This window comes from Camelus bactrianus, chromosome 33, assembly GCF_048773025.1.
Source record: "Camelus bactrianus isolate YW-2024 breed Bactrian camel chromosome 33, ASM4877302v1, whole genome shotgun sequence".
Taxonomy (NCBI): domain Eukaryota; kingdom Metazoa; phylum Chordata; class Mammalia; order Artiodactyla; family Camelidae; genus Camelus; species Camelus bactrianus.
In genome coordinates, this window is record NC_133571.1 from 23590993 (window position 1) to 23615438 (window position 24446).

General features: G+C 54.8%; 1 protein-coding gene across 2 annotated transcripts in view; it reads right to left on the bottom strand.

The window, feature by feature from the left end:
• Nucleotides 1–4824: 4824 nt before the first annotated feature.
• OPCML (opioid binding protein/cell adhesion molecule like) overlaps nt 4825–24446 on the bottom strand; it is an 864383-nt gene continuing 844761 nt past the window's right edge. Inside the window, exon 8 of one of the 2 annotated variants that reach the window (XM_074356895.1) lies at nt 4825–5018. In XM_074356895.1, the coding sequence (XP_074212996.1) occupies nt 4984–5018 (35 nt within the window). In that variant the 3' untranslated portion in view covers nt 4825–4983. Of the gene's footprint in view, nt 5019–15358; nt 20699–24446 lie in introns of those variants that run through there. The other variant, XM_074356894.1, reaches the window with a different exon arrangement.

The window sequence follows — 24446 nt, forward strand, 5'->3', positions numbered from 1 at the left end:
GGGCCTCTGGCTACCTCTCTGAGTTCACCTGCCAAGTCCCTACTCCCTTAGATCTAGCTTGACGTCTTTGCTGTTCCTCCAACTCCCTAACCTGTGCTCACCCCAGGACCTTTGCACCGGCTGCTGCAGCTGTCTGGATGCTCTTCCCCAGGACCCTCACAGCCTGCTCCTTCACGACACGCAGATCTCTGCTGGTATCTAAGGTCCATCTCCCTTCGGCTGTTTGATGTCCCTTCACAGCACTTAGCGCCAACTGCCAACTTCCTACGCATTCACCTACTGTCTGCCTTTCCCACTAGAAAACGAGGTCCACAGAGGCCGTGACAGTGTGCTATTCATCCGGCACCCCAGCACTGTATCTAAACCACTTGTCCTTTTTGTGTGTGTTTAAAATGTCATCTTACTTTAGGAACTTGAGGTTTCTCCCCACTGTTGTAGAGTTTATCTTAAATACTGTGGTGCTGGATTTCCACACATACTTCAGCATTTGGGACCACGAGCTCACCGTTCAGACATCTCCTTCTGTGTGGGTTCGTGCGTTCTGTGGACCACGGAAGCGTCCACGGAAGTCGCTTTCCTTGTTGCTTCTGTCAAACTGTTACCAATGTTGCAGGTTCCAAACCAGTAACATCTAATGCATCAGTTTGGGTCTACACCCCTCTGCAGTTCAGACCAGGCTCTCTGATTGCTGTAGTTGGATCGCTTTTGCCCTGGGGTCCGGCTGGAGCAGTGCTTCTCTGTTTTCTTCAGGCCAGGAAGTGGAGATGTTTCCCAGCCGCCACATTTCCCAGGCCCCTGGCTTCGTCAGCTGCCCTCCCACCCCCCGCAGGGCCAGCAGCCGAGGTCCATCCCGCAGAGACGTCGGCCCCTCTGGCGCACCTCCTGCCCGTTTTCCTGCACATCCTCTGCCCTCACAGCCTTCTTGCCTCCATGCAGCCCATCGTTCCTCTGGAAGATGGAGCCAGTCCTTTCTTCATGTCCAAGCTTGGCTACATATTTGATTTCTTTAAAAAATGCATTTCACTTGCTGTTTCATGTGCTTGAAGTGGGAGGGGCTTCCCGGAGTAGCTCAGCGCAGTCTGGCCTGGAAGCCCCTCGCGCCATCTGAGAACACCTGGGGCAGCGTCGGAGGCTCAGGGGTTCCCAGGGACGGCGGCCGCTGACGCGCAGGCGGTGCAGCAGGTGGGGCTGCGGTGACCGCGCGCAGAGGCAGCTGGCACCGGGAAGCGCGGCCGGCTGCCCGAGAAGAGTTCCGGACGCTGGGCCGACTTCCTGTGCCTGCCGTAGCAAGCGAGCACGCGCTTGGCCATTGAAACAGCGCGCGCTCACTCCCTCACTATTCTGGAGGCCAGAAGTCAGGCATCAGTGTCACCGGGCTGCCGTCAGGGTGCTGGCAGGGCCACGCTCCTTCCAGAGACTCTTGGGGAGAACCTGCTCCGGGCCCCTTCCAGCTTCCGGTGGACGTCAGCAGTCCCTGGCCTGGGGTGGCGTCACTCCCACCTTCAAAGCCAAACCTTTAAATCTCTCTCTGGTCTGTCGTTCCATAACCCTCTGTCCGTGTGTCCCGTCTCCCTCTGCCTCTTCCACACGAGGATCCACGTGATGGCATTCAGGGGCCACTGGGTCATCCAGGATACCTCCTCATCTCAAGACTCTTAACTGTAAAAACCCACCCCTGTTTTGCTGTTTCTGTTTCTGTTTGAGGGCGGATTCGCAGACTGCAGGAGTTGGAAGGTGAATATCATTTCTGTCATTCAGGGGGGACCACTGCTCAATCCAGCACAGGCCGTGATGATAGTGGCAAACCAGAAAAGGCACCCCTTCCTCCTGGCATCCTTAAAGGGGCGGTTTCAGAGGGAGCAGCAGAAACGCTCGAAAGCCTGTCAGCCGAGACCAGGAGAGCCGGTCTAGAGGTGGGAGGTGAGGACGAGGTGAGTCCAGTCACGGCTGGGAACCTTCATCAGAAAGATGACAGTTTCGAGATGATCCCGTTCCCGGAGGGTCCCAGGGAGAGGACTGAGGACGAGAAGGCGTGGTGCTGCCTCTGACACCCCCAGTTCTCCGCAGCTCAGCTGAGCTGTAGGCGACGGAATTTACTTCGTAATCAAACCGCCCGTGTGTCTGAGTGGCTGTGGAATAAAACCACAAACTGGCTGTGTCACAGTCCCCGTCCCCAGCAATTCCAGGAGCATGAAGAGCACACGGATCTGGAGGGACGGGGTCAGACCAAGATCGACACCCTCATTTCAAGCTCACCAGGGTCAACCACAGGGCCATGAAAGTCCCTCAAAATAAACTGGAGCCTTTTCTACAGGGAGAGTGTATTTCCTAAATTTGGGGAGGGGCAGGGGGGAAGACCCTGACCCACAGGGGTCACGTAAAAAGAAGGGTGGGGCTGCACAGAGTTCAATAAACTAAGAAGCTCATCTGGGGCAGAGAACAGTACGAGCGCTCGCTCACATCGATTTAGAGTCGAGCGCTGTTCTCTCTTCAAAACTCAGCCCAGCAGGGGGGCCCCAGAAGGCGAAGGTGGTCAGAGAGAAGACAGGGATCTTCCCACAAGGGCATTAAGTTTTCCGAGACTCAGCGTCAAGACTAGACAAGCTGCCCGTTAGATGTGAGGACCCAAATGACGGCCTGGCTTTCTTCTAACGACGGAACGGGCGGCAGCACACCCCGCACCTCCCGCTCAGCGTGACCTGGGACTACACCCTACCCCTCACAGAGTCACAAGGTGAGCAGAGCTCATCATTCTAAAATGCAAATAATCCCAGAGAGAAAAGGCACCCTGGTCACTGCAGACCTCAGTGGGAGCACCTCCCATCAACCAACCCCACGCCTTCTGTGCTCCAGCCTCGGGAGGGAGGCGTAAATAACTCTCGATAGGGGGTCCCCTGCTCTCTGCTCATATCCAGCTAACTGCCTGCTCTGACAAGAGGGGCGCAAGGGCCAGCCTGGGTCTCTGGGTCTTAGTTCCATTGTCTGGAAGGTTTTGGGGGCCGGGAAACAAGAGAAGGGCGCCTGGCCACCTGCTCCTTAACTGCATCTCAGTGGCCTCAGGCCTGGGGAAAAAGGGTCCTTAACGTCTCCTCCGGCTCCTGCTCCCTCTTCGAGGTGGGGTCCCCCCCCAAACCTGGAGAGCAGAGCTGTGTCTTATTTAGGGCCCTCACGGGGGCCCAGCACAGGGGGCTCCACACAGACGGCAGGGAAACCGGCGCCCAGAGAAGGCACAGTCTTGACCCCTCTTGCATCCGGGGGGGACAGTCGGAGGGTGTCATCTGTGCTCAGGCACCTTGCCAGGCGCTCACACATAATTTGCATTTGTGAATTCTTCAACAGCCCCGTGCCGAGGCTGTGATTCTTAATTCCACGGGTAACGAAACTGAGCACAGAGAAGCGAAGCGAGGTTGCAGGGCAATGGAGAGTGTTAGCGTCCGAATTCCCGTCCTGTGGCTCCAAGCTGGGTGTCCCCCGCCCGCCCCCGGGTCCCCGGAGGCCCTCCGTGCACCCAGGGCTCCAGCGGCACCAGCGTGGCTTTGCACAGAGGGAGGGCAAGGAGGAAGACCTACGGAGTCTTCAGAACGCAGCCTGTTCCAGGTACAGGTAGAGGAAAGGGGCCAGCTGACCTGCGCGCTGGGTCCACGTGGGATTTGGAGGGAGCGATAGGCGGGGCTGACCCGGGGAGGGCGGGGCTGACCCGGGGAGGGCGGGGCTAGCCCGGGAGGGCGGGGCTGACCCCCGGAGGCCTGTGTCCTGAAGCAGGTGACATTTGGGCCGCCCGGCCAGCAGCCTGCAGTGCAGCGCGGGCTCAGTGGCAGCAGCGCTGCTCCCTCCGGGGAGGGGGTGTCGGTAAGTCCCCCGGCGGCTGCGGAGCCGGTGTGCCGCGAGTGCCCCCCGGTGGCCAGAGGGAGAACTGGAGCCCTCGCAGGCGTTGGGGCGCCCTTCGCCACGAGCAGGTGCTGCAGGGCGACTCCCCCAAGCCCAAATTTTGAACCGGCCCCTTTGTTCAGAAGAACAAATAACTGAGCAGATGTCCCGGCCCAGCGCAAGGGGCTTGCTCTTATGTCTCTCCTTCCGCAGCGGGGCCTCTGGCCCTGGGCTCCTCCTGGGGTCTCAAGGGCCCTGGGGTCCATGCAAGGCGGCCCGTCCCTCAGCCCCTCCTTCCCTCCGGGTGAAGGGCCAGGGCTGGGAGTCAGCGTGTGGGCTGGGGGTGTCGGGGGCTTTGTGTCGCTTTGTTTTATTGGGCAAGTTTTTCTCTGGATTTCAGTTTCTCCATCTGCAAAACAAGCCCTGGATGGTGTTGGGGTCGGCCTGGGGGTCAGGTGTGGGTTGCTCCCTCCTGGGCCCTGGCCCCTCCTGTGGCCCCTCATTCTGTCCCTCCCCGTGTGGAGTCAGGAGGAATGTGGGTGCTTTAAGGGGGAAGAGAGTTTATGGAGATTAGAGGACGGAGGAGATGGTTACTGAGGGGTTGGTCACTGAGGCTCCTCCCACTGCAGCCTTTGAGCCCATGCAAGAACATTCACCCCTGCCCAGAGATGAGCAGTTCTCCTGTTCCTTTAATTCAATCAACACATAGTTGTTTAGCGGCTGTTGTGTGCCGAGTGGTGTGCTGCCCCCAGTCCTCCCCGCCCGCTGCCTAGTAACTGGGGGAAGACACACACTTGCATCTTAGTGACCGTAATGCGGGATTACATCTCTGCTCTGCGCGCATCTCTGTAAAACTGCCTGTATATGAGACAAGGCCCGGAGAGAAACAGAAAACAAAAAATATAAGACAAGAGTTGATTTGATGGCATGTTGGAAGGTGGGAGTGGGCAGCTTTTATTGTTATAACGTTGTCCATGAGACACACACGGACTCTCACAAGGATGTGGAGACAGAAGGCGGGGAGAGACGCAGGGCACCGCAAGCCTGGGGGCCACAGCGTCACTCTCGTGACGGCGTCTAGAAAGTCCTGGCACAGAGGCCACTTCCACACCAGCACTAAAGGTGGCCGTCCGTACATCCAGGGAGGTGGGCTGTGGGGTAAAAAAGTTAATAAACAGATTCATTCGTTCAATCAGTCAGTCAGTGATTCACGGCTAAAGATACACAGACAATTAATACACATTTCATGCCCTGCAGGAAAACACAAGGAGAACAAACACAGAAGAGTCCAGAAATGTTCTTTATCAGGTGAACACAGCCCAAGAGAAGTGTTTTCTTAATTAGCCACTAATGACAGCTTCCCATCTTCTCTGCGCTGTTTGTAAGCGACCTGTCAGTTTCGAGCGGTATTAGTGCTACTGTCAGTGTTCACTCTGGGTCTGCGGGTCCTTCTGGGAGGGGGGAGGGGAGGAGACAGGGAGGACGTGGCAGGGAGGAGTGTGTTTTAAATGGATCAGGATTATACCAATTGGAAGACAGAGCCCTGAAATAGAGCTTGTGAAAACTTGGAACAAAACCGTAACATCTGAATCAATCCTGAACTCACCCAGGACAGCAGCGGCCTCCCCGGTTCCCATCCCAGGGCTAAGCATGTGTGTCCTCCGTGAATGCACGCTGGTCCCCGCTGCGCCCCATGCTGAGCTGACGCCAGGCGGCGTCTACCCAGGACCCAGACACACATGCAATCTCTTCCCCCCCCACACGCACCCCGACTGGCTTGTGCTACAGAAGCAAGGTCAACGCTGGAGGAAGGGGCTGGGGGGCAGGGCTGGTCCCACGGACAGACACGGGGGGTCAGATCGGACAGCACCCTCTCCCCGCCTCTGGTTAAACGAGGGGGCCGCCTGGGGGAGACACACCCAAACCCTTGCCTGCATCACTGACCCCTGACACGGAGGGGAAGTTCGCAGCGGGAGCGGGCCGCACTGGATGGAGGAGGGTCCGCTGACCCTTGCCAAGGGGACGGCCACTTGCTGGCTGGCCAACTTCTGCCTCACGGGCAGGTCTTCAAGGACTGGGCAGTGGCTGGATGAGCTCTCGAGACCCTGGTCTGCACCACGCTCGGCTTGCTTTGGGCTGACACACGATTTGGTTCGTGTGTCAAAAACGAACAAACAACCCCAAATTTTACCCCCCCACCATCACAGTCTCACTCTCCAAAACGCTCTAGCTTATGTTCATGTGAATAAAACGCCCCCTCGCCCTGGCCCCACGCCTCACAGTAACACCAAGCGCTTCTAGGAAACAAGAGTCTCTCGTAAGAAACATCATGGAGAGCCATGGACTTTTTGTTTGTGTGAGTCTTTCGGACCAAGCTGCCATCTTTAATATTATTTTCTGAAGCTCCACGCAAAAGCAGAGTTTCTGTAAAGTGAATGAAGACATTTAGTGCTGAAGAATTTGATAAAAATCAGACTGTTTTCCCCTTGAAAGAATGTATTGCAGCTCAGAGCAAACAAGACAGGCAGCCAGACAGCCTCAGCCGAGCTCTGTTCACCCCGTTTTCTGAACACTTTATCTGCCCCTAAAATCGAGCACAGAGAAGCGGATGTGGGCATGGCCCGGGGCGCGAGGGGTGCCCGCTCTTCTCTTCCGCGGCGGGCTCTGGGGGTGGAGGAGAACCCTGGTCAATAGACAGATATATTGACTTGTTATTATTTAAAGTTGTTTAACCAGGTAGAGACAAACGAAAGCTTTCAGCAGCTGAACTATCACACAAATCACAATTAAGGTGGCATATGTGTTTGGAAGACGGAAAATCAATTCCTGCGAAGATAATGTTTTAGTCTCGATTTGAACTTGAAAACAGAAGTAAATTTTTCACAGCAACAGCTGGGCTGGTTCCATCCAGGAGGCTCTCTATTAACTGCACGGGAAGGGCCTTTATTGCCTCTTCTAATGGCTTCCTCTGCGCTTTTGTCTTCATCGAAAAAGCCAAATTGATTGCGGCGCTGCTGTTTACTGACGTGGCGCCCCCCTCACCCCAGAGTGTGGGCTCCCGGGGGGGCCCTCGTGCAGGAGGGGAGCTGTGGACCCGGGGCTGCCGGTGGGACCTGGGTGGGGAGCTGGGGGTCTGGCCTCAGCTTCACTTCACAGGTCATGGTTCCTGGGCTGACTGGGTGCGAAAGCCGGTGCAGGAGCGGGGGCGCTTCTGCATCTAAAGTCATTTCTGGGCTTTAATCGCCCTCCAGACCTTCCCCCAGTGGGACGTGACCTCTGAGGTCTGTGCATCGCCATTTAACATTTTGGTCACAAGTGTGTGTGTGCACGCGTGTGTGTACGCGTGCGTGTGTGTGTGGTGTGTGTGGTGTGTGTGGTGTGTGTGTGTGAGGGTGTGTGTGCGTGTGGGGGGGCACCCTCCTAATTCTATGCCACACTCCCTGGCAGCAGGGACCACATTTAATGCCAGTAGAGTCTTCATTGGACTTAATGAGAAGCTGACACCCAGGACGGGCTCTTAGAAAGGGGGCCAAGATGTGGGGGACCCACTGGCCCAGAGGCCTGGGTCTGACCCCCCCATCGCATCACTGTCCTCAGTCCTGTTCCTGAGGGCCCTCGGGAAGTGCAGCCAGTTTAAGGTTTGCCTCCTGCTGACGCCTCCCTGTTGAGACCTGAGGGTGCAGTGTGGGCTGGGTGGAAGTGAGGGGGGCACAGGGTTTGCCCATGACGGAGAGGAAAGGTATGGCGAGGAAGTCCAAGTGCGGCCTCCCAGGGCAGGGGGGGGGCGAGACGCTGTGGTGCTGGAGGGAGGGCGGAGCGGGGCAGCAGAGGGAAGGGGGCCTGGATCCCTGTGTCCCGCCCGGCTGCTGACCAGCTGGGAGACCCAGGGCACGCTCCCGGCCTCTGGGTTGAGGTGCTGTGTCTGAAAACTGTGAACGGTGAAACCCAAGCGTCTCAGAAAACGGACACGAATATAAACGCAAGGGTAGCCTTGCCCCTGAAGAGAAGCAAGCAAGCAAACAACTGAAACAAGGGGGAAAAGAAAGAAAATGAGCAGAGGCCAGCTGTTTGGTCCAGACCCGCTTCCTTTCAGACGGAAGTGAGCAGGCAGATCCCGCGGGTCGTCCCCGCTCAGCACCGCATTCATTACCTTTCGTCTCTGTACGACCCTCTCCAACCCAGGCCCCCCCGCGCCCACGCAGCCCACAGCCGCGGGCCCCGCCGCCCCGGCTCTCCCCGGCCTGCGGGTGACGACCGCCTCCCTTCCGCCCCGTCCGGGGAGTCTCCCACGGCCCCGCTCTGCGGGCTGCTCTGACCGTGCTGTTCCTCAGCTCAGGAGGCCCAGATGCACTGACTCCACGGTCACCGAGCTTTAGCACATGCCAGGCCCTGCTGTCGGTGTCCGAGATACAGGGAGCGCAGAGACGGCCCGCTGTCCTTGGCTGGGGGCGGTAGAGGAAGACAGAGGGTTGAGATGAGGAGACGGGGAAGAGAAATGCTCACGCGGACACTTATTTGCATTTGAAGGCGATGGTTCCCAGCCCCGAGTGGAGTTGGGTTTGGCTGAATAGAGTCCATGTCTCATCAGCCGTAACCTGTCTTCCTGGGCTGTGACCTCTGGTGATGTGTCTTGTTTCATCCAAACCAGAGAACAAAGAGAAGCCACTTGGTCCTATCCGTGTGCTTCTCTGCTGTGTCCTGGGAGCCTGGAATTCAGCTCTTTCCTCTTGTGGGTTTTCTGTAGGCTCGATGGGTCCCCTGCTGTGTGTGGCTTCTCCGAGGCTCTCAGACTTGTGCCTGGTTTAGGGTCAGACACAAATAAGCCAACACTACCGGGGGCTTGTTCATCAACAGCAAAGGGGACAGGGTCAGCCTAGAGGGCACATCCTCTAGACCTGACCCTTGGGGCCAGGAAAGTGTCTGGGGACTTGGTGCCATTTTTGTTCAAGAGATGCAAACTCCACCTTCCCTTCTGGAAGCTCACGAAGAAGGCAGACTTGCACAGGCTTCGTGACCTGCTCTCGTGTTGGGTAAATAGAGCCCCGGGGAAAGGGGGGCCTCGGGGCTGAGCTGGATGAGCACACAATGTCGCATCCGTGTGGCCACGATGGAGGTGGATTCCAGCCCCACCAACCTCCATCACGTTTAGGTTGTGTGAATATGACGTGAATTTTTTAGTGTATGTGGAAGCTCTGAACTCCACTGTGGTTTCCGTAAACACCGAAGTCAGCAGCGTTTGGCCCTTACTCTCCGCCTGAGCCCTGCCCGCGTCCACCCCTGCACACGCGTCACAGCTATCGTAACGCTCTTGTGCAAGGGGTAGGCTTGCTCGAGCGTCCCTGCGGACGTCCCTGCGCTCAGACAAAACGCACATGCACGCGACAGGACTATTCATCGCCCCGGCCCCCTCCATGTCTTGTCTGACTCCCCTCCTCAGCCATTTCAAGTTTCTCGAGGTGGGAATTCAGGAGAAGGAGAGGGGCAGGTGGAGGAAACCGCCGAGGCTGCCCACGGCCCAGAGATCAGGGCCACCAAGAGCGGAGCAGCGACCACGCAGACCTCTGCCAGCAGCTCCACAAGGAAGTGACATCACAGAGGACACGTCTGGCTGGCAAACTGACTGGGCACCGGAGCAAGCATCATCGCACAGGGAGGAAGACGCAAAATGGGAGGATCACAGACGGGGACATCTGGGCAGCCTGCGTGGCACGGAGACGGAGACACCCTCACCGAGAGCAGACCCGGGCCTTTGGTCCGAGGGCCTCCGACGCGTCCCTTTGCCGCCCGAGCTGCTCTGCCGCCACATCAGCTGGCTCCCCTGAGACCTTCACCCACGAAGAGACAGAAACTGGAGTGGTTTGGTCTCGTAACTGGAGCCACGCCAAGAGTGAGAAAGGAAGCAGGCTCCGTGGGCGCCAGCCCACATCCTTCCTCAGGGCCAGCCAGCCCAGAAAGCCCCCCGCCCCGCGGGGTCCAGGCGCCGGGGCTCAGGGCACCCTCCCTGCTTCTGCAGGTGGCTTGCTTCCAGGCCAGTGACCACGCGGAGGCCTCGGGAAAGGGGAGAAGGAGGTGGGTGTGACAACACTGAGGGGCCGGGAACGTGCTTCGTTCCCCGTGACCCTGACGACAAGTGTGAGAACACGGCGTTTAAGCAGAGCCGTTCCTCACGCTGCGTCCTCTAGGCCATCCGGTGGGGTAGGCGTGGGGGTGGTTTGGAAAAGGGCACAGACAGAGCAGAGGGAGACGGAACTGCCCTCGCTGCGTGGCCACCTCCCTGTGCCGGGCATCCCCTGGCGCTTGCCTGTCCTTCCCACCACACCTGCCCGGCCCCACAGTCGTCGATACAACCTTGTAGACTAGGAGGCCGTGGCTGTGGGGGACTTTGCTGTAAACTCACGGGCACAACTGTAAGCGGCACAACTCAGTTCTCCCAGCTTGCAGATCCGGCCGCCTCCCCTCAGCGCATCACACCCCCAGGCTCACTGCGGCTGAGTGTGGACACGTACTGATGGCCACCCGTGAGACTCAGCCGGACACCATCGGCTCACTTCCTGCGGAGATTCAGCCCTCCCTAGCTCTGGAAGGGCCTCTCTGGGATCATTCGGGGAAAATGAACAGAGCCAGACGTGCAGCTGTAGTCCTGGTCGTTCAAGCGGAGTGAACGCCTCTTAGTCGGAAGTAGCTCTCTGATGAGAGCTGGAAGCTTACGAACCTTCCTGAAATTAGTTCACAAGCAAGTGAGCATCAAACAATACGGTGAAAAGGCAAAGAGGACTTGCCTTCTCTCCCTCATGGAGCAGATGAACTCTCAGTGCCCGGCGATTCCTCAGCATCAGAGCTGAGACTGTCCAATCCCTCCTGGGCGGTGGGGCAGCGGTGCCAGTCCCGTCCCACTTGAATCACATGTCCCTTCCTGACTGCCTAGTCGAGGACCACTCCCTACCCTTCCATCACAACAAGCGCCAGAGGCAATAACTTTGCGTAACAAAATCAAGACTCAGAGGAAATGGAGGGTGAGAGATGAACCGCAGATGATCCAAGGAGCTCGACGTCCCCTGCAATTGAATGGGCGGCAGAGGAAGGAAATCAGGCGCCCCCTGCAGATGACGTGATGCAATTAGATGACTCAGGAAAGTGCTGACGGTGCTTAAAGCCGCTCCGCCTGGACGTTCTCAGGATGTTTGCAAATGAGTAAATCAAAAACTGGATGGGACCTCATCGTCCGCCAGGGCTTTCAGAACCGTGGAATCATCTCGTCTTCTCCCCAGTTGGTGAACGAACTCAAAAACCTGGAATATTCCTCATATTTCACATCCTCCGTTACCCTAGGCTTCTTTCTAGTCCTTCTCATTTGATTACCCCCTAAAACTCACCCCGACTTGCTTGCTTCTTGTTAATCCTTATCATTTCTCACCCGAATTGTTGAAATTACCCCTAACTTGCTTCTCTCTCGCCAGCTTGACCAGTACCCATTAGCCCACCCTCCTGCCGTGGTCATCTTTCTAAATTGCAAATACGATCCAGCCACGCTTTGATCACATCCTCCTGTGCCTCCCCGTCTCCTTCAGGACGAGTCCCACATCTCAGCGCCGCTGTGAAGATGTCAAGCCTTGGCCCCCGCCCCCCGCCCTCACCTCGCCTCTCTCGGGATCATCCGCACTCAGACGTTCTTGACCTCGAGGTGCTTCTCACGCCTGTCTGGGTTCCTCAGGGGCGAGCACCTGCCATGGTTTAGTTGTTCGCCTGCCTTTTCCTGGCTGGTTTCTTCCGCTCCTTCAAGGTGAGTCTTGCTCAGGCATCGCATCTTCTGGAAGAGCATCCTGAGCCCTGCTGCTTGGCTCTGTGCCCCCCACCCGGGCCCCTCCAGCCCGTGGACAGCATCTCCCATGTTGTGCTGTCATTTTAAATCCTCCACCAGACTGGGGTTTTCCCGGACAGTCGCTCTGCCGCTCATGTTTGTAATCCCAAGAACTTGTCATGTATTAGCCATCGATACTTCATTAGTAAGTGGAAAAGTAAGTTCTTCTCTGTTTTTCCAGCATTCCTGCGGAGTTCTACCAAAAATCTTCCCACTTTCCAACCTTGTGTCCTTGCATAACCCAATACACAAAGATGTATTTCTTCTTTTTAAACATCAATAAAGACATAACATATGAAATATATATTTTTTAAAATTTTTTGAAGGAGGCAAACACAGTTGAGATTTTATCTTATAGAATTTCATGTAAGTGAGGACTTTGAGGGGATGCTGAGGGAAGAAGGAAAAAGCCAACTAATGTTTATTTTGCAACTAACATGTGCCAGGCAGTACGTCACACATCTTTACCTGTTCACGCCTAGTAATTCTCATGGTCAGTTCTCTCTGGCGCGTTATTACCGCTGTGCTAATGAAGCTGAGACTGAAGTTCAGAGAGGCTGTCGTACTATGTCTCTGAAGACAGAATGGTTAGTTTGAGAACTTTAAGTAGAAGGAAGTATGTCTTATAGGACATAGCAAATAATGGAGAGATAAAAACCTGAAACATTCATATTTTGAAATAAAAGGTGTTTAAAATAAACACTTAAATGCAAATAAGCCATGTATTTCATCTTAAACTCCAGAGTTTTAAGCAAGTCTTAACTGGAGAAATTCAATTTAGAGGACACCGTTCAGCAGGCCCACGCTTCAGTTCTGCTGCTCAGCCTTCCAGTCTCATCTCCGCCCCTGGTCCCAGTCACTGCCTCCTCTTCCCTCATCAGAAAGGCTTACGGAGCTTTGAGAGCCAATGAGAGATGCTCAGTGATCTCCCCAAAAAACTTCCTGGTCTGACCGGATTTGACGTCCTAGATGGCATGCGGTCCCTCCAGGAGGCCTGTCTGGGTCAGCTGGTATCACCGAGTGCAGAAGGCGGCCCTTTGGACATTTCCAGTTTTAACTCTTTCATGGTGCTCATTCCTCCAACAATATTTACTCACCCTACCGGTTAATAATTGAACGTGGAATGTGCCGTGGCCCTGGTGCCTCAGTTATTTGTGTAGTGATCTATCTTTTCACTATGTCTGCCACCTAAATTAGCTGTCTACACCCCAGCCTTTCGCCCTCGAGCAGGGGCAGGGGAAGAAGCTGCTTAATTAGCTCCCAATATTTGCTCTCTCTGCAGCCAGTTTCTTACATCTCTATCCTAAGAGTTGCAAGAGAATACTGTATTTTTTTTTCTTTTTATACAGTTGTTTCCCATCTTAGATATGAGATCCTTATGAGAGTTCCTCTCTAAACTCAATGCATGAGTGAATGAATAAAGGAATAGATGGGAAAACATGGCAAGGAAAAAAAAGATTTCCTAATGAACGGAAGACAGCACTAACGGAAGGTGGCATCCTTTATAGCTTGAGGGTGTTGGTTTTTAAAACTGATCATAGGATTTGGTTCCAGTTAGTCTCATTCCCTAGTCGTCATCAAAATAAGTAATTTATTCAACAGAATATCAAACAGAAAGGAAGGAACGGTTGCCGGTTGAGGTCCCTCCTGCCTGTTTCCTCAGTCACTTGTGCTCATTGCATGGCTGCCTTCCTAGTGTCAGAAAGTTGAACATCAGCACCTTCTCTGGGCATTTCCACCACACCCCCAATTCTCCGTCCTCTGCCTACAGCAGTACATCCTGGTAGGAAGGAGTAGGTCCCTAACAGGTTTCCAAAAGCACTTCTATATGTGTATGTTTTAATGGGGTGCATTTTGGGCAAAGATAATGAAAATGCACCCAGTCATTTAGCTGCCATGCTTAAGAATAACTAGATAAGCCTCCCCTGAAGAATGGAAAGATAACAGCAAAGATTTTCATTACCCTGAAGTGGTTTGGTAAATAAGGAGTCTGACAAAGGCTGGTTGGCGGATGCTTGCTGGATGGGTTGACAGGTGAAGAATGGATAGATGGTTTAAATAAATAGGTGGGGAATAGTCATATGAGGGAGGTGCATGAGTGAATAGATGGAATGAGGGGTGGATAAATGGGGAAATAATACGTGGATGAATAGGTGAGTGGTGAGCTGATGGAGAAATAAATTGGTACATTGATGATTGATGGAGCTGAGAGGCCAGACGACGCGGAAGACCGATAAACGCCCGTGCCAGCGGGCGAGCAGATGGATGGGCGAGTGCTGCGGTGTGAACAGGAGCGGGACAGGGTCAGGCGGGGATGCGGAGAGGATGATTAAACGGAAGAAGGGAAAAGGGGAGGGTAGCAGGGAGTACCAGCGGCATTAAGATGTGAGACTGGAAATCCGTTTCCTCGACAAGTCATGATTTTACAATGAGTGTGAGGAAATTGGAAACTCTCAATCACTGGTTCCTACCGCGTCCATGGTATTTTAATTTACAAAGAACACGATCTAGTCTATCCAGTTATCTGTGCTCCATCCCCTGTGGGGGAAACAGAGTCACGAAAGACCAGAGATTAGCCCTCGTCTACCCAGGAAGCCGTTCGAAACGAGCCTCATCACTCGAGCTCCGGGTCTTGGCCAGGGAAGCGGTTCAGTCAAATGGAGAATCTTGACCCACTTCCCGCTGCGTCCCCAAATCGTAACAGTCACGGACCTAAGCTTTATTCGGGGCAGTCTTGAGGAACCCAGTGGTTGAAAAAGAAACAAAAATTGCCCAGAGTTTTGACAGAACACACTGAGGGGTGTAAATTCACCAGTGGTAGCGCTGAGGAAACAAAGACTAGCAGGGCCAGTCCGGTCCCAGGCCACACGTCTATTCAATAGCAGCCGACGCACACACGGTTGGTGAGAAGCTGGGTTCCACGAAAGTGGTCAATACCCGTTCCTCCAGCGAGCATACGAATGTGCGACGAAGGTGGAGGAGATGGAGCTTTACTGAACGAGAAAGGTGTCCTGGGAAAGGCAATCAGAGGAACGGAGCCGGCTCCCCAGTCTCCTCCTCATGCTATTACCCGAGGAGCTCACAGGAAGGCTGAGACAGAGAACAGTGACGCCTGTGGTTCTGTTGCCCTGTGAGTGCCACAGTAAACCTAAGACGGAGAGCGATTAACCTAACGGCCCTATTACCCTGTGTGTCTGACAGTGGACCTAAGACAGAGGAGAACTGATCCAATGGTTCCATTGCCCTACGAGCACGCCAGTAAACTAAGCCGGAGAAGAGTTAATCCAAAGGCATACACTGTAAAGAACAAACGGAGAGCACAGTCACCGTATTTTCTCTGGCTTACTCTTGCCCAAGTGGTGCTTAACTCAGCCGGGTCAGGCCGCAGGAACTGCCAAGGAAAGCCCAGACTGAGCAGTACCTGGTCATCCTTCTCCTGAAACTTCTCTCCTGATTTCACTTCAGCCTAGGTCAACAAATAATTTAGACTTCGAGGCTGCAGCTGCATTTTATATCATCTGCACTTTATATTACTTGTAAATGGCATAGATTTGTGATACACAAGTGTAATATGACAGTGCCCAAACTGCCTAGCATTCTGTGCGCGTGTGGGTGCACGTGTGTGTGTGGGTGCATATGTGCATAAAGCGGTAGGGGGAGAGAGAGAGAGAGAGAACCCAGTTTTCTGATTGCATCGACTCCCCAGAGCTGAAAACGCACACAGCCTACCTAGCCCTTCTCCATTCCTGGAAACCCAGTGAGATGTCCTAATAAATAGCCCCCCAAAAGTTACAAATTTCTTTGAACTTTATTGGTACACTGCACAATCACAACCATCTCGTATCCATCCTGAATTAGAAAAGGTTACAACTACAATGTAACATGCACAAAATTCAGGTAGTATATTCACCCTTAATACAATTATTGACAGAAATCAAGTCTCCGTTGATTTTTGAAGGAAAATGTAAGAAAGAAAATAGAAGGAAAAAACTCTAGAAGGCTGACAAAGTTATACTCTTGTATCATGTGATAAAATTTTAAAGCATTTGAACATAGATTTGCTTTAAGGATAACTGGGAGTGAGCGCACCTGTCTGACACAGCTGTAACGGCACCATTGATAAGTCAAAAAAATTTTTTTAATCTAGAGGACTCTGGACTTGACAGACACATCTTCGTACACCCACACATTCCTCACAACTGCACTGTACACGTCACACAAGTTTTCCAATGATTAAAAACGCTCCCTTTAACTAACACAAGGGCAGGCGTGATTACACATCATTGCTATTATGGATACCATTATAAATCTGCCGATAGCGTAGAATGCAGGCCCGAAAAGATAGCAGAGGGTTCACCGCCTTTCTTTCCCCACTCACTGTGGTGGAGCAACTGAAATAACGCGGTGCCTTTAAAAGGGCACCGTGGGAAGAAACAAAACGGAATCTCTTCTAAACTACGGGAAATGAGGCTTCGCGGACCACTTCCAGGATGAAGACAATCGCGTCTAATAAGTCCACTCCACATTCCTTCGGGCTGTATCTTGCACCTGAAGGCTGAATTGCTCTGGTCCAGCTCTATCTTTTCTCCACGTCTTTTCATCGCAGGTCTGCTGCTTCCTCCTCTCATTACTTGTCTTCTCCTAAGAAGCGAGGGAAACGAGCCTGGCGCTTTTATTTGTTTGCTCTCAGTGATCATCAGTGCTCATCACACAGCATCTTTTGCAAACGTTGCCCTCCCAGCGACACACCTGACGTTCTGCTGCAACTGCTCAAACTTCCTTGTCTTAGAATAAAAGGACAGGGAAGCTCTGGGTACTCGGAGGGGAGGCAGCCGGACTGAAGTTTCTAGGAGTCGGGTTCACACGAGACCAAAAAAAGCTGATTCTCGTTTGGGGGAAAAAAGAGGAAAAATGAACTTTGCCAGCAAGAAACATTTTATCCTGCTTCCTCTACTTCCCCTAATGCCAAAGAGATTACATTTTGTTTTGGAGTTTTTGGTTTGTTTGTTTTTAATGTTGGGCTTTCTGGAGGGCGGGGGTGAGCTGGTTCCAGGTACTGCAAAGCCGGGTTTTCTCCGGTGGGGACTCAGGGTCAAACTGGGAAAGTCGACGTCGCCCTCATACCCCGCCTGGCCCTGGGCCTTCCTCCCCTCCTACTGATGCTGGCGACACCACACACAGTCACGGACGAGGAAGCGTCTCCGTCGGCACAGGCGGCCCCCGCCATGTTACAGCCCCTCCCGACGCAGTGCCGCCGAGGGCTCTCTCTGAGACCGGCTCCCACTGTAAGTTCTCTCCTCTGTTCACGTGGGTTTTCCCGGCATACGTCGAGCTGGCTAACCCCTCCACGTTGGGAGCAAGCTGACTGGACTGGTGCAGACACAGGCCCTTGAACTCACCCTCGGTGGTGGAGTTCCCAGAATCCCAGGGCACGCTTCCACCCAGGTTGTGAGAACTAATTGTCCAGCCCCTGAAATGCATTGTCTGGTATGCGTGTGGGTTTCGGGGCCAAGAGCCCCAGGCATACTTCTGATTCAAAGTCTCCTCTTGACTTCTGTTCCGTTGAGCACAGCCGCATCAGAACCGCCGCACACAATCCTCCCTGCGCAAAGGTGCACGGGCTGGCCGCCGCTCGCCTGCAAGGCCTCCCTCCCCCGGCTAAAACAGGAACGAGGAAGACGAAACGCACTTGCTTAGACTTGCAGGAGACTGTATCAGGCACTTGACAGTAAACCACTGAGACCAAGCTTGGCTGGAGCCGGACACTCGCACGTTCATGGGCATGACTTTGGTGGACACACGTGTGAGCTTGGTCCTGGAGGAGGGGGGCTCTCGGAGCACCTGCATTGCTGAATTCTCCCACTCAATCCCCTGAGAAGCCTTGTTTGGTTTCCTCCCCGTGTGCAAACCTGTGCCGAGCTGCAGGTTTCCAGGGACCCAGTGCTTTGCCCTCCTTCACCCTAACTGCCACCTCCACCCCTGGCACCTTTAAGACAGTCTCCAGCAGGACTGATGCACCTGCTCTCCGTACATAAAGTGGAAAGAGTGTGAGAATCAAGACCGTCTTGAATGAGCGTTGGCTGTTCTATGTGCTTCAAAAGGCTACTGTCCTGGGGAGCCGTCCCCACCAAGGTAGCCCACACAGCATGCATGCTGGAGGACGTCCGCCGTGGAGAAGGCGTTCCTCTCCCGGTGCCCCTTGGGTCTTACTTGGTTTTCTTCTTCCCAGACAGGGGAGGATGGACGGTAGGACTTTTTCCCTCTGAAACGTTGCTGGAACATGTAACTAAAGACGTCCTTCCTGGTGTTCAGTGGGAGAGGGCAGCACGGTGTCCTCAGCGACGCTGAGACCCAGTCTCCTTGTGCTCAGTAGGTTCTGGGATCTTCCAGCCGAAGGAGGACGGACACCTTTAGATCAAGCCTTGGAGTGAAGGACACACCCAGCTTGTCCGTTGCAAGCACACTGTTCTCCAAAACCGTCCACGCCGCCTGGCCTCCGCACTATTTTACCCCAAGCTAACACCTGTATTACCAGGAGGAACTTCAGGTGACACATTTAATTCTCATCCAGTGCCCACAGTGACAGAGCTGAGGCACTGACCTCTGACCATGCATTCTGACTCTGTGCTGGCTCGAGACTGTCCCTGGAACGTGGAATCCACACGCTGCTTTCGGCATATCATTTCTGGTCCCCAAATCTGTCTCCTGGCAGCTCCCTCGGAAATGTGGGTGTCTGTTTTCAGCAAGCAAATGTAATATTAATTTCACTTACACCAGCTCTAACTCTTACCAAAGTGCCTCGCTCTTTGTATGCCACGTGTGCACGTGCACGTGTGTGTGTTTCCCACTCCGAGGTCGTGTTCACGTGGCATCCTGCACAGAAACAAAGGGGCCACGCAGAGGAGGAAGCCCAGTCAAGCACTGAGGGCGCGGGACCCTGCGGGCTGGAAGTTTCCCGGTCCTCCGGGCTGTGCGCCCGTGGTTCTCGCCCCTCGCAGCTCACCCGCTGCGGCACCGGAAAAGGGCGCAGCCCTGCGTGGTTTCCAAGGCCATTTCTTCGCATCACAGGCACCCTGGCTGGCTGAGCCCTTCTCGTCCCGGGAGAAGGTGCAGAAAGAACAGGTCAGCTCTTCTCTGTGTGCTGGAGCCGCCCTGAACGTGGCGAGCTGAGGGCTTCGCCCTCCAAGCCACCGGAGAAACAGCCTGTGTCCCTTGCACTGTCCCCTCCTGCTTGCCGTGTGGCATAATCAAGTGCCCAGAAATTAAGTCAGTTGCTCAAGTGCCCTCAGCTCAGAAGAGCTTCCTGAAGCAAATACCATGTTAACAACACACCCGCCATGTAATTGGCTTCCATCAGCTTTTCACTGGATAGTTTTCAAACAGATTAAACCAAAGCTGGACCAGAGGAGACGGGAGTTGAAGTCGCCCCGCTCGGACGGACCGCGCACCTCTTTCTGCAGACGCAGACGTGTGTCCTTCTCTTCCTGTCTTGCCGCTAAGGACGGTCCCTAGGTTCCTGACGTGGGCTTTCTCGAAGGGCTGAGAAGCGTGAAGACGGGCACCTCAGTCCTTCCAGTGACAAAGAAAAAAAGCACGCTAGCAATCCAGGCTTCCCCAAGGCTGGGCTGCTTCCCAGGAAGACGCTTCTGGAAACACCGTCTCTTCCGGGAACCGTGAGTGACTGCTCATGAGATTGCTCCTTTGGTCCGTCTGTTACCAGCATCGACTCCGGGCAGACGGGGTACCGCGTTCCAGAGAGCCCCTTACGTAGTGCTTGTCTGTGTCGTTAACCCATGAGCTCACTGGCTTTCACACGCGAAGCTGACAGGTAATTCTGGAGATGCCAGTGTCTGCTGGGGGTGGGGGAGAAATGAACACGGGGGGACAGACACAAAATGATTAGAGACTGATATGGTGATGGACAGGTGGTGAGTCGTGGGGAAATAAACAGAAAGAAATGCTAGGAAATGACACTGATGGACTGATAAATACAGTAAATACATTGCTAGAGAGGGGGCCGGGCAGGTGGATAACTGGATGGGGCGATGAATCGGACAGGTGAATAGATGGGTAACTGTATGATGACTTTGACGGAGAGCTTGATATAATGTAAATAATCAGCCACGTGTGGACCATTTTTCATGACACGGACGGCATTTTTTAAAGAGAAGGACTGTTCTCAGAACACCTCCCCCTTTTTTGGTCACGCAACTCTGAACTTTTGGTTTTGGGTTGTGCGCATACCCCCAAACCTCGAATCCCCAGTGGAGAGCAAACAGGGCAGAATGGCTAGAAGAGATGGTTTAGGTAGAGAGAGAACTTCCCAGAAAGAAAGGCCGTGAACCCTCGTGTAATTAGGTAATAATACACGTGGAGGCAGCGATATGTACATTAGAGTCAGGAGAATGGTCCAAAGCTCAAGAGACACAGATCGCAGGACGCCTGGACAGAGCTCTCGCTGTGCACTACGTTACAAGCCAAGTCGTGTCTTCAGGGTGTTTATCATGAGGCACATTTTTTGCGCAAATGGAGCTTATGATTTGGTGTGGGGGGGGGTGGAGGCGGTGGGGGGGGGGAGCAGAGGAAAGGGGAGGGGCCGCGCTGGCAGGAACGGACTCTACTTCTGGCCACGCCCACGAATGACCATCCTGCACGTGGTAGAACCCTGCTCGCCCCTCCCCCCAGCCCCGCTCGTTCAAACTGGGAAAGAAAAATCAAACAAACAAAACAACGAATAAAAGTGAAAAATCGAGAAGAAGGAGAAGACAAAAAAGAAACGAAAAAGAAGCCCAGACTGGTTTGCCCTCCGCAGTGCAGGTAAAGTCTGTGATGTGGAGAAGCAGGCATTGCTCAGAAGACCTATGGTTTCTCATCAAAACTTGATGAAGAAGTGGGCAAAGAGGGTCCCTGACAGCCAGAGGCCGGCCAGCGCTCTGGACGCCGAGTTTACACCATCAATGACGGCTCCAGGCCCTGTGTAGGGAGAGAGAGACAGACGTTTAGCGCTCGCCCGTGGGCGCCCTGCTCACCCCTGACAAGCACGGGACAGACATGCTTCTCCGTGGGCGCCCCGCCCCCACCCCAGCCCACCCCGAGCCTCCGGGTCCGCGTCCGTCCGGCAGGAGAGCCCGGCCAGAGTGCTGAGACTCGCCGGGGCGCCGGCAGCCGGCAGCCTGCTCCAAAGACAGGGGCTCGCGGGTAGAAGCGGCAGAGGGAGGCGGTGGCGGTCGGTTAGGCTTGGGGCTGAAGGCGAGGGCAGGGCCTTCTTGCGCTGCATCCCCACCTGGACGCTACCCTTGGACAGAGTGTCCGGGGCCGACGGGGAGGGAGGGCAGGGCGTAGGCGTGAGGGGAGGCGAGTCGGAGCGGAGATCCGCATTTTGTGGGGGGGGGAGGAAGGGAAGGCGTGGGAGACCCAGGAGTCTAGGAGCTGCTGTGGCCGGCCTCCCGCCTGGTGTAATGGGATGTGGTGGTGACTTCTGAAGCGGCTTAGGGAGAACGAGCAATCACACCCCAGAGTCTTAAAGACGGGACGGGTCTGGGCCAGCGGTCCGCAATGCGTCTCCAGGGCAACGACGAGGGCGGCCCGTTCTCAGCCCCACCTGCCACCGGACGCCCCGCCTGGCAGCGTCCTCCTGCGGCCTCCCCCTTCTTCCCTCTCCCTGGCCCCCAGACGCAGCCCTAGGGAGCCGGTCACATTCCACTGTGAGTCCCACGTGCCGCACCGCCCCCTTCGTCTGCCACCGCGAGAAGACGGCCCTCGCCTGCTCCAAGGCCTGGGGCGGAAGGGTCAGCCTCCAGCTCTGCCCCTGCGCCCCTCCGTCACCTTAGCTGCAAAAGCCGTGAGAATTCAGGGTCAGGAGCAAGAGCCAGGGAGCAGCGTGCTCCAGGGGAAGCAAGATCAAGTGCGCCCAGTGGACAGACGCCCTCGAGAGGCGTCCTTGGAGGCCCAGAGACAGAGGGAGGGGTGCGGACAAGACAGGCGTGCCTCACCCAGCTTCCCGGGCGGGACTCGCTGCCTCCTGCGTAGTCAGTCGGCTTGCTGAACAAGCATGACTATTTAAAAAGTGTCGGTGGAGTGGGGTCGCCCACGACAGACCCCGCGTCACTTGGCCTGCGTGTCCACGTGAAGGTGCGGCGGCGTGGTCCCGGCCCTGCTGGGCGGGCACGGGGCTCACGGGTGGCCAGGGGCAGAACGGGTCTCCCGCTCCAGAGCACCCAGCTGTTCGGCTCCGGGGACCTCAGCGCGATACCTGTTCTGTCTCTGACTTCCAGTGCGGACCGTTCTCCTAGTTACTGAAAACTCGTATCTACATGATAGCTTTAGAGTGTGGCTCATGGTTCCCTGTGCTTCCCGTACAGACTATTCACAGAACAGGGCAGACTCCAGGCCCCAGCCCATCGCTGTGGTCCCCGTGGGAGTTTCACAAACACCTACGGAAAGTGGCCTGACTCTGGGCCCCATCGGCCGGGCCCCCGTCCTAGGGAGTCACCCTGGCTACAGAATGCACGGAGCTGGAAAAGGCCGTGTGACGCTCAAGGTAATCATATGCTCTTTTGCAGAGCATGAATGATTTAGATTTTTAAATGAGTTTATAAGGAAGTGAGCAATGCAGATTTGCAAGACCCATGTTTCCTTAAAGTATATTTAAAATATAAAATATATCTTATAAAGTATATATAATATAAACTTTATATTAAAATATGAATATTAAAATATGAAGTATATATGTTTATATTGTAACATAGAGAATATTAAAATAAAAAGTATACATTATTCTTTAAAGAATATTTAAAATATGAAGTATATAAAGCACATATTATAAAGTATGTGTAATATGAAGTTTATATTAATATATAGGGAATATTTAAAATATAAAATATAACATATATAACATTTATATTATAAGGAATACTTAAAATACGAAGTATGCAATGTAAGAATATTAAAACATAAAGACACACAGTATATGTATAAAGTACACGACGTGCATAGCTGGTTGTACAAGTTTACACGTGCAGGTGTGGTGTGTGCGCATTTTTGTCTAACTCATGGTATTGATAGCTACTTGAGAAACAACTGAATGAGCTCCATGCCAGTCGGAGACGAATCGCCTTGTTCCGAGTTCTGCCAGTGGACTGAGCGTCCCTCCGGATCCCCGGCCACCAGCACGAGGCTGGATGCAGCTAAAACGTAGGGAGAGTAGAAGGATTTGGGAAGGCAGAGCATAAAGGTGCGAGGTGCGCACAGAGCAGAGGCAGGTGGCAGTTGCCATGAGATGTCCGCGCTCGTCAGGCAGGGGGCTCTCAGCCCCCCGGGGCTCACCCCAGGTGGGAGCGCCAAGGCACGGGGCCCTGCGGGGGTCGGCATAGCGCCTGCTCAGCCCGCGGATGGGGGTGATGATAACGAGTATTTAGAGGGTCTTCTCTGCGTGGCGAGCATGCCTCTAAATCCGAGCACCTGTTAACCCACCGAGTCTTCTCTGAACCCCGTGGCACTCCTCTTTTATAGACGGGGAGCTAAAGAGCAGAGCAGCTCGGCGCCCTGCCTGGGGCCACACAAGACACAGAGCGGGACGAGATGAGCAGGGTGAGAACCAAGTCACTCCGTCTACACAGCCGGCGCCCTTTCATCAGGACTCCCCTTCCCCTCGATGGAAAACGGTCCTTTGTGTTTTTCAGAGACCTCATCCTCTGGCGAGAGGAAGGGCGGCCTGGGATCTGGAGACCCCGATTCTGCTTGTGACTCTGCGCTTCCTGGGGGGTGGCAGTCCCTGGCTGGCCTCGCCCTCCCATCCGCCAAGGGAGAGAAGGCTGGGGCTGACGACCTCTGGGGCCCTCCTGGCAGCGCCGAGTGACTGTGTAGAGGGCAACCCCGCACCTGGCGCCAGAAGGGACACTGCTGAGCGGCCAGACGGCCTTTCCCGTGCGGCTTCTCGTGCCTCAGCGCCGTCTCCTGAGACAGCACGAGGGCACCGGCAGGCCCAGACCCTAGTTTCCTGTTCCGTGGCCTCATTTTCCGTGCAGCTTCAGGAAGTTTTATTCTGTAGCGGGTCCGGTAAGCCCTGCTTTACGCCATCGGACGGAACAGCACGTCACCGCCAAAGCGCCTTTGGCTAATCAGCGCATGGAAAGGGCTGAGCCGCTCTGGCCAAGGGGCTCATCTAATGCACTAGGCTGGAGGTGAAAACCAGCCCTGCTTTCCTCGTCGGCATCCCGGATGCTCCTGGGATCTGGCAGGTGGGCCAAATGCCAGGCCAGCGAGAAGCCCACGGGGGGGCTCTGTTCATAGCAGCAGAGAGGGGCTCACGTCCACATGCGACGCACGCCAGGCTGGAGGGACGCCAGACAAAGGCGGTCGGGGATGAACTGATTATTCAGCAGCATCTTCTCCACAAGCCTGATTCCACCGGAAATGAGCGGAGAGAAGGGCTCTGGGCGCCAAGGCCACGCCCCTCGTTGGGCAGCCGCTCCTTCGTGCTTCAGTGGACAGGAAGCTGCTTAGCGACGCGATCTTGCCCCGCGCTCACCAGGGCTCACCTGTGGTGCCTTGGGCCGGTAGGAGGCTCTGCAAGTGTCAGCTCCACGAATCTGCCACTGGGGAGGGCAAGACCCTGGAGGGGCTCCTCACCTGAGCTGGGCAGCGAGGGCGGCCCTAAAGCTGGGACGCAGGTCTTCAGGTGCCAGCTTGAGTCTGGCTTCCCTCTCCCGTGGTTGCTTCA